This window comes from Ipomoea nil, unplaced genomic scaffold (genome assembly GCF_001879475.1).
Source record: "Ipomoea nil cultivar Tokyo-kokei standard unplaced genomic scaffold, Asagao_1.1 scaffold0317, whole genome shotgun sequence".
In the NCBI taxonomy this organism is placed as follows: Eukaryota; Viridiplantae; Streptophyta; class Magnoliopsida; order Solanales; family Convolvulaceae; genus Ipomoea; species Ipomoea nil.
The window spans coordinates 6,043,134-6,052,723 of record NW_017616745.1 but is presented as its reverse complement, the minus strand read 5'-3'; the positions used below and the strand labels follow the sequence as shown (position 1 = coordinate 6,052,723).

The window sequence follows — 9,590 nt, the reverse complement described above, 5'->3', positions numbered from 1 at the left end:
ATTCCATGACTTTTGGTAGAAATTTGCGCTAAATCCATCAGGACCTGGTGCTTTGCTTGGGGCCATATCGAAGAGTGCTGATCTTATTTCCTCAATTTGAAAGGGTTCGTTTATTTCATGCCACTCAGATGGTGATAATGTTGGGAACAGACCTTGGGTCAATGTAAGAGCTTGAGCCTGGTTATCAGCTGTGAAAAGGTCCATAAAGTAGCTCTTTACATGATTTAAAAGTAGCTGCATATCTGTAATCCAAAGATCGTTATCATCCTTTAAAGCCTTGATTCTCGTTGTGCCTGTTTTGACTGTAGTAGCTGCGTGATAGTACTTCGTATTTCTGTCCCCAGATGTAATCCATTATTCTCTTGATCTCTGAAACCAAAGTAGCTCTTCTTGATATAGCACCTCATCTAATTCTCCGCGTAAATTCTTCTCCAATCGTAGTAAATCAGCCCGATTATGTCTGGCCAGATTTCGTTGTACTCCTTCAATTCTAGCTAAGAGGCGTTTTTTCCTTTGGTGGATATTGCCAAAGGACTCCCTATTCCACTTATATAGTGCTTCTGCCATATTCTGGTTGTCGGTGGATAAATCTAGATCATTATTCCAGTTTTGTGCAACTAGTTTATTGAAGTCATTGTGTGTTGTCCATGCCATATTGAACCTGAAGGTCTTAGTTCTAAATACTTGCGCAACTTTGTCTGTGTTGATGAGGAGAGGGGCATGATCTGAACCGATTATTGGTAGATGCTTCTCTGTAGCGTTCGGAAAATCCAGCTTCCAATCAATGTTACTTAATGCTCTATCGAGGCGAGCTGCCCTGAATGTTTCTGGGCTATTTCCTCTCATCCATGTATATTGGGGGCCTTCAAAACCTAGGTCAATCAGGCCTTCTTGAAAGATCCACTTATTGAAATCTGAACACCTAGCTTGGGAGTAACTAGCAGGATTGGTGGTTTCCTCATAGTATGTCACTGAGTTAAAATCTCCAGCAGCGAGCCAAGGTCCTCTAAGTTCTAATGCTTCAGCTGTGAGATCAGCAAAAAGTCTTCTGCGTAGAGTGTGGTTTGGACTTCCATAAACCACCGCAAGTGTCCATATTTGGGTAGATGTTTCTTTAACCTGTAAAAGAGCAAATTGAGGGTGAGTATATAAGATCTCAATTGAGAGGGAGTTCTTCCAAAGAACCCAAATTCTTCCAGAAAAGCCTACTGCTTCGATTCGAAACCACTCATCGAAGCCTAGATTAAAACATATTTTGTTTGCATGAGAACCAGAAACTTTGGTCTCTAGTAGACATATTAAATTGGGATTATGATCCCTAATAAACTGTTTTAGGGTGCGAATGAACTTCCTTGAAGCTGCACCCTGGCAATTCCATATGACACTAATCATAAAAACAAACAAAAAGAAGGGAGCGTTTAAGAACGCATTATATCAGAATGGCCATCTTGGCCAGCAACACGGTCCATATCACTCATGGATATATCAGGAGGCTCTCTGGAGGTAGACAGTAACGGATCCGTGTCTGGGGGATTTTGTTTGAAGTTGTTTTCAAGTTCTGCCACTGTTGAGGAGGTTCCTTCATCATGGTAAACAGTTGTTGTTGAAATGCTTCTCCCTTCATACGTTCCATGGACCACCGTGTGTTCTCTTTCTGCTGCCGCTTGATTGGGAGTGGCACCTCTGCCACCTCGACCCCTGAATCCCCCACGAGTTCCTTGCCTTGGGTACCGAGGTGTTGATGTTAGGGCTCTTGGTCTCTGCTGTGATGGCATGCCTATCTGGTCAGTCTCATTAGACACCAGTCTGGCCGTTGTCCTAATTCTGGGCAGAGAATGAAACTGGAAGGGATGTTGAGAATCTTGTTCAATAGGCTGAGTGCGATCCGTCAAGTTACGGGATGATGGATCGTTCCTTCTGATCCTTGGTGAGGTTTGAGGATGGGAGTACGATGTCTGTATCGCGGGCTGAACAGTTGGTACGGTCTGGTGGTTTTCCTCTAAATCCGCAAGAGACGAGAATCTGGATTGAGTGACAATGTCTTCCACAACTGGCTCTTTACCCTTGGTTGCGGGTTGTTGATCATTTCTTTGGTCTCCTGGGGCTGCAAAGTTCTTGTTCCTGTTGAAATTCCTACGATCTTTCCTCGTCACCAACATCCATGCTCCATATTTGCCAGGAGGTCCTTGTTTAATTATCGCCGGGCTGTTCTGCGAACCTGTTTCCTTATCGCTTGTCGTCTGGACAGTTGCGGTACTGGGACCTTCCTTGCTACAATGATCTTGGCGATGGCCGTATAAACCGCATTCGAAACAAACCATATGGAAGCCTTCATACTCAATTGGTCATTCTTGAAAGTCCAAGACAAATTTAGAGACGAGTGGCTTTGTGATGTCTACTTCAACGCATACCCTTGCGAATCTGCCTTTGGAGGCCAAGCTGGTGGTAGTATCAACTTTAATAGGCCGTCCGATTTGCGTTCCAATCCTCTTCAAGAATATATCATCGAAGTATTCAATGGGTAGGGCTGGGAATCTAATCCAGACTAGCATCTTGCGCACTTTGTTGTTCTTTGGGACAAAATTTGGTACCCATTCCTGAGAGACAAGATAATGACCAAACACCATATATGGACCTCCAAATTTCACAGATTCATAGTCTTTTAGGTTTTCAAATCTTACCAGAAAATAATCTTGGTCCAGAGAGATTAGATCGAAGGATGCATCAGTTCTCCACATCCGCTGAAGTCTTTGTAGCAAGAAATTATAACCCACTGTTCTACCCAAAAGCTTGATGATGAGCGACCTTCTCCAGGGCCTACGCAGTCTTTCCTTTTCTTCTTTCGAAACCAGAATCACCGGGTACTCAGAACGTAGACATTCCTCAGTCATTTTATCATCATCAGAATCGATCGCCGTTCCCTTTGCAGCACTCTCCCTTCTCTCAGTCCAAGCCTGGCTGGGGGTCACCGCTGGGGTTGTCCACCGGCTTGAGTCCGGTGTGGAAATCTCCGCCGAGGGGTTACTTTTCATGGTTGTGTCTTCAATTCGAGCAGAGTTAGCTGGGGTTGGGTTTTCTCTTAGTCTCTTAGTCTTTCTAGTGCTCCGTTCCAGCAAGTCTTGGTCCTCTGGCGACCGATCGGTCGCTTCCGGCGGAGCTTGGTCCGAGAGAGAATTCGTCTTTGTCTCCATCACGTTATCTATAATGCAAGATAGACGTTGATCCTATAAGCTCGAATATTTATTGTTTGAAATTCAATTGTTATACCATGGACCATAGTTAGGTCTGAGCATCGGTCGGGTTCGGACGGATCGGATGGCCAATCCGTCCATCCGATCGGATTTCGGATTGGGGAAAACTACCCCAATCCGTTCGAATTAAGAGGGAAATCCTCTCGGATTTCACCTGTTCGGATACGGTCGGGTTGGGGTTCGGATTTCGGTTTGCAGTCGGATTATAAAACATACCAGAATAAAAAAAAAACTTTAAAAATGTTGAAACTTAATAAGTAATATTGTAATAACCCTAAACTAAATTACCAAAGTTATGTAGGCATTTACATACATAATTACATAATTACATATTGCAGTTCAAAAAGCAAAAATGAAGTTCACAAAATGAGAAAATCAACAACACTAAACTACTAAGTACTAAATACTAATTACTAAAGTACTCAGCAGTCAGCATTCAGCATTCATCCATTCCTCATCTTCCTGCTCAATTATAAAACCATTAAACGATTTAAACTTTAAAGCCAATAAAGACAAAGAGAAGTAGAGAACTAATAATAATTAATAAGATAGGCTCAGATTACTTTTTTTCATATCATTTTAGAGTTGGGGGGAAATTGCTTCATGAGTTTTGTCTCAGAGCAACATACCAAACACCCAAAGTCCTTTTAATTCAGACAAATGGTGGAAGCATCATCATAGCCATAATAACTAAACAGAAAGAAGAATATGAGAGGAAGGGAAGTGATATACCAGAATTCCAGAGATGTAACTGAGTAAAGGGCTAAGGCCTAAGGGCAGCAACATTTATAAAAAAGTTACCAAGCTACTTAGCAATTAGCAGTTCTGGAATCTTACCTGAGTTGCCTCAAAGAGTCCACACATTTATCAATCAAACTAAACAGAAAGTCAGAAAGCAATGTTATATAAAAGTATTACAGCAATTGTTGGGAGTGTTCCAACAGCACTTGGTAAAGAACCAGCAGCTCCAGTGGACAATTCTGCACAAAAAGGATAAACAAAAAATAGTTTAGAATAAAGGTAACAATTAACAATTTCTAAAGTTGAAACCTAAAAAGTTAGAAAAGGTACCCTTCTCTAGTCTTTCAACATCATTCAAGTTTTCCTCAACAGAGATTGGATGATTGGGTGCCCTCAACCAATCTTGTGCACATACTAGGGCTTCAACAATTTTAGGAGTTAAGGAACTCCTAAAGGGATCTAATACCCTACCACTAGTACTGAATGCACTCTCAGAGGCAACAGTTGAAATGGGAACAGCCAGCACATCCCTTGCCATTCTAGAGAGTATATGAAATCTATCACTGTTAACCTTCCACCATCTTAGGACATCAAAGTCCACATTTTCTTCATCTTCCACTAATTTTTCACTTAGATAAATCTGGAGTTCAGTTTCTTTACTGCTTCCACCAGTCTCCATTCTCTGTTTTTTAAGCTGGCTTTTCATTCTAGCCTGAGGTTTTCCAACTGAAGTTTGAGAATGGACAGGTTCAGATTGGGTAGGTTGCACAGTAGGGGATGCAGACTGCACATGGTAGGTGGCTGTATAATCATTAAACAGCAGAACCATAGAAGATTGAACCTTTTCAAAGCATGATTTTCCTTTTTCATCACCATACAACTGGGCAAATTGGGCAGGCATGTACTCAATCTTATCCCTAGGATCCAAAATATTGGCATAGAATATCAAGAAGTTCATTTTTTCAGGATCTCCCCAATATTTTTCAAATTTTTGTTTCATATGGGACCCCATTTCCTATAAAACAGACATAACACAGAAAAAATTAACAGATGCATACAAACACATTCAGAAAAATGTTAACAGTTTAGTGTTTACCTTTTCAGAGGTTGAAACAGAGTTAACCATGTCATCCAGCATGCAACCTAAGTCAGAAATCTCAGAAAAGAAAGTATTTGAAGTGACATAGAGAGAACCAGATATTCTCACAGTCATCTCATAGAAGCCTTTCAGGAAATGGACTAAGCTTTGCACAGAAAGCCAATCCATAAAATTTGGAATAGAATCAGATAAGTCAGCATTCAATGAGGCATCATTCTCATAAGCTTCAAAGGCCCTCTGGTATTGAAGGGCAGTGTTAAACATCATGTATGTGCTGTTCCATCTTGTTGGAACATCAAGTTGTAATGCACATTTGGCTTCCACCCCATTAAGCACAGCAATCTCTCTAAACTTCTTAAGTCTGGCAGGAGAACTCCTCACCCATCTCACAACATCTCTAACTTTCTTAACAGAAGGACCTGCATATCTCAACCCATCCTGGACCACTAAGTTCAACACATGGGCTATGCACCTCATGTGCATATATTGAACCCTAACAGAAGACCCACCCCAAGACAGAAGTTTGTTCTTGAAAAACCCCAAAGCTGTGTCATTTGAAGAGGCATTATCAACAGTAACAGTGAAGACATTTTTAATCCCCCAATCAAGAAGACAACTCTCAAGGGCTTTGGCTATGTACTCTCCCTTATGAGAAGAAATTGGGACAAAGGAAATGATCTTTTTGTTTAGCTTCCACTGATCATCAATGAAATGTGCAGTAATGCACATGTAATTGATCCTTTGGACAGAGGTCCATGTATCAGTGGTCAAGCTGACCCTTTGGGTGCTCACCTTAAACAACTTTTTTAGGGTTATTCTCTCATCTAGGTAAATCTGATAAATGTCTCTAGAAATGGTCCACCTAGAAGGGATTTGAAACCTAGGACAAGCAACTAAAATGAATTTCCTAAAGCCATTTCCCTCAACAATCCTAAAGGGAAGTTCATCAACAATGATCATCTCACACAATGCCCTCCTAATAGCCTCTTGGTTGAAAACCCAAGTCCCCAAAACCCCCTCAGAAGCTTCTGTTCCAGAGGCATTAAAGGTGAGAAGAGACTGCCTTGTGTCCTTACAATGAGGATTTTTTAGGCAGGCCTTCATATGGTTTTTCAAAGAGGAAGTGCCATGCTTTTTACTTTCACATTTATAAATTTTGGCACAATAAAGGCATTTGCCCTCAACTACTAGTCCCTCAGTTTCACCTTCAGCAGGTGGAGCACGGATCTTTTCAAAATGATCCCATACTATAGATCTAGACTCCACCTCTTTCCTCTTCTTTGTAGGAACAACAGGAGGAGAAGGCATAGGATTTGTCTGAGGATTTCTCTCAGTACCTTGAGCTTCTACTCCATGCTCCTCATCAGTTGAGGTTGGAGGGTGGCCAGTTGCACTGATGCTTTCCATCTATAAAGATGGGCATCAGTATCCACATTTTAGGGAGATTACAAATCGTACAATCATATTAAAGCTTCCACCATACAATCATACATAGAAGTATTACATATTACACTTCCACATATTGAACAAAATCAGATATTCAGATAGTCACAGAGAACTGAGAGAACTGAGACCACATAAATTACATAATAAACAATTAAACATACAAAGATATCCAGAATCAGACACATGGACATAGTAGTTTGTGTCATCATTTTTCCAGATTTAACAATTACCAATTAAGGGTCATACATCCATAAACTGATAGACATAATAACATATACAATTATACAAACAAATCCAGATTCAGGAACTCAGTCCAGATCATCATTATCTGGATTTGAGTTAAGGGCTTCCACCAATAAATGGAAATTTCCACACTGGAGATTTCACATTTTAGCCTTTAACTCGGATTGTTAGATTACAAATTTGCATGGCATAAAATCCAGATTTCACAAAATCAACATTTAGAAATCAGTTTGTAAAAGGCTTCCACCAACAAATAGCATAATATATGAATATATCACCAAATATTCATCACATACTCATTGTAAATGAAGATATATAAATTATAAAACTAGGGTTTACGACTTACTTGATTTCTCCCAAATAATCCCGGGAGAACAAGGGCTTCTAATCACCAGTTCACCAGTAATCACCACGGCTTCCACCACTTAGACTCTCAGAGACAGAGAGTAAGAGATTAGAGATTGCAACACTTCGATTCTAAGAACCCTGAGATTATACAATAGAGATTAAGAGATTAGAGATTTAGAGATTACAGATTACAGATTACAGAGTAAGACTGTAAGAGATTAGAGCTTAGAGAAATAGAGATTAAGAGATTAGAGATTTACCTTACGGATTTACAGAATCAGAGATGACTGATGCGTGCTGAGTCTTGAGTTCTTGACTCTTGAGAGAACTGAGACTCTGAGAGACTGAGAGTCTGAGAGAGTGAGACTCTGAGAGAGTTGAGAGTCTAAGAGAGTGACTGAGTGAGAGTCTGAGACTCTTAGAGAGTGAGAGACTGAGAGAGTGAGAGAGACAGAGAGTTGAGAGTCGAGAGAATGAGAGATGCGATCTCAGTTCTCAGATCTCAAACCCTAGGTCAGCTGCGCGGATGAGAAAATGAAGACCAAGTGGTGGAAGGCATGTATATATACATTGATGGAACGACGCCGTATTATACAAGGCCTTAGGGAACCCTAGGATAGTTCGGGTGGTCGGACGGGTCGGTTGGCAAAAATGTACACCCCATCCGAACCTTCTAAACCGACGCCGTATTGAATGGCGGATCGGGTAAGGAGATTCGGGTACGGGTATCCACTCCGATAGCCAAGCAGTGGGGCGGGTCGGACGGGTTGTTCGGGTTGGACGGGTTTTGCACAGCCCTAACCATAGTCCATCTTACATTATAGTTAATATATTATGTGCATACTACAATTAAAATATTATGTATATGCACTTAACATATTATGTGCATGCAGTTAACATATTATGTGTCTTACACATAATCTATTTATTAACTGTAGGCACATAATAGATTAACTGCATGCATATAGTTTGAATGTCATTTTAGACAAGGGTCTTCAATTTAAGGTGGACCGTGGTCCATGACATAATTTACATTTGAAATTGCAATGACTGATAGAACAGTCATTATTCTGTGAATCATAATCCACACAATTGTATAGATCATACTTTTAAATAATGAACATCTAGTACACAAATAATGTATTTTTAATATATTAAAAATGTATATTGTATTAAGAGAAAATATATTATTTGAGTATTAAAAGTACATTATTTTGTATAATGTATATTCGATACACACATAATGTACTTGTCGTATATTAAAAATGTACTTTTTGTTATGGTCCAAACAATAACAATCGTTATATCGTACACCATGGCGCACAATGCATTGTGCAACCCGCCCTACCCAAAACGACGTCGTTTTGTTAAGTTGTTTGGGGAGTTGACGCGACGGAGTTTATGTGTATTCTGTTATACAATTATGTACATTCGAAATATGAGATTTTTTTTAGAGTTAAGAGTTTAAGTGTATTATGTTAAAAGTTTATGTGTATTTTGTATTATGTTACTTTATGTGTGTTATCCTTTCAAAAAAGGTTATGTGTATTCTGTTTTTCAATTATGTACATTCTATTATACAATTATGTACATTTGAAACATGAGTTTTTTTTTTAAGAAATTAACAGCAGACACAAGAAACATAATTTTCAAAAAAAAATAAAAAATATACAAAATGACGTCGTTTTGGACTAGGACGTACAATACATTGTGCGCCCTGGTGCACGATATAACAATTGTTATGCTGTGGTTGCGAACGACGCTGTTAGTGGCACCGTTTTACTCCACTAATCAATTTTTTTTTGAAATAAGGCTCAAATAGACCACCGAACTGCATATGATAATGCAATTAGGCCACTAAACCTAAAAAACCTACAATTGAATCCCTAAACTAATACATTTCTTGCAATTGGTCTAATTTTCCAGTTTTCCAAGTTTCAAACAAGTCACCATATTTTAAAATATTTTTTAAAACTAATATTAAATAAAAGAATTGTTAAAAAAAAAAAAAAAAAAAAACTTCGTCTCCGGCAGAGATGAAGAGACGGTCGCCGGAAGCTGAAATTTCTCCAGAAAACATCGTCTGCTCCGAACGATCAAACTCTCTAGAAAACACCTCCATCTACTCCGATTGATCAGGATAAACAAGGAGATGCATTGCCGGTTCCAGAAAACAACGAATATGTTCCAACTGTTTAAAATAATCAAGGAAATTCTTCGAAAAATTCAAAAAATCCAGAGCAGGACGCAATCAAGCAAAATAATGGAAGGAGATTACCTGCGACTCTCACACGCTCTTTTTCAGATACAGTGCGTGGCCAAGAACATGTTGGATTACTGAATGCGATGAATGTTTTGATTAAATTTTCGAATGAGGAGGATTGCAATAGAGTATTAGCGAGAAACCAAGCCAGAATTGGAGATAAATTGGTCCGATTTGAGCGCTGGTCGCCGGTGTGTAA

General features: G+C 39.6%; 2 protein-coding genes and 1 long non-coding RNA gene across 3 annotated transcripts; 1 reads left to right on the top strand and 2 right to left on the bottom strand.

Annotated features, from left to right (window-relative positions):
- Window positions 1–354: 354 nt before the first annotated feature.
- On the bottom strand, window positions 355–2,321 carry LOC109166615. The gene is made up of 3 exons (XM_019315510.1): window positions 1,427–2,321; window positions 1,349–1,384; window positions 355–1,238 (listed from the first exon to the last, which is right to left on the bottom strand). Exons 1-3 carry the CDS (start codon window positions 2,319–2,321, stop codon window positions 355–357), a joined length of 1,815 nt encoding a protein of 604 aa, XP_019171055.1.
- Window positions 2,322–2,345: 24 nt separating this feature from the next.
- LOC109166607 lies at window positions 2,346–3,032 on the bottom strand. The gene has a single exon (XM_019315504.1). It carries the CDS (start codon window positions 3,030–3,032, stop codon window positions 2,346–2,348), a length of 687 nt encoding a protein of 228 aa, XP_019171049.1.
- Window positions 3,033–3,072: 40 nt separating this feature from the next.
- LOC109171078 lies at window positions 3,073–6,445 on the top strand. Its single transcript, XR_002052531.1, has 3 exons — window positions 3,073–3,082; window positions 4,890–4,893; window positions 6,312–6,445. It is a non-coding gene; the product is annotated as an uncharacterized LOC109171078 (long non-coding RNA).
- The last annotated feature ends 3,145 nt before the right edge of the window (window positions 6,446–9,590 follow it).

Bases quoted from the DNA above. Each gene is read 5' to 3' on its own strand.
- LOC109166607 (XM_019315504.1), bottom strand. From the start codon at position 3,032: ATGAAAAGTAACCCCTCGGCGGAGATTTCCACACCGGACTCAAGCCGG.
- LOC109166615 (XM_019315510.1), bottom strand. From the start codon at position 2,321: ATGGTTTGTTTCGAATGCGGTTTATACGGCCATCGCCAAGATCATTGT. The intron at 1,385-1,426 runs GTTCTTAAACGC...TTTTATGATTAG, and splicing joins TGGCCATTCTGATATAATGC to TGTCATATGGAATTGCCAGG. The intron at 1,239-1,348 runs GTTCATTCGCAC...GTTTTAATCTAG, and splicing joins CAGGGTGCAGCTTCAAGGAA to GCTTCGATGAGTGGTTTCGA.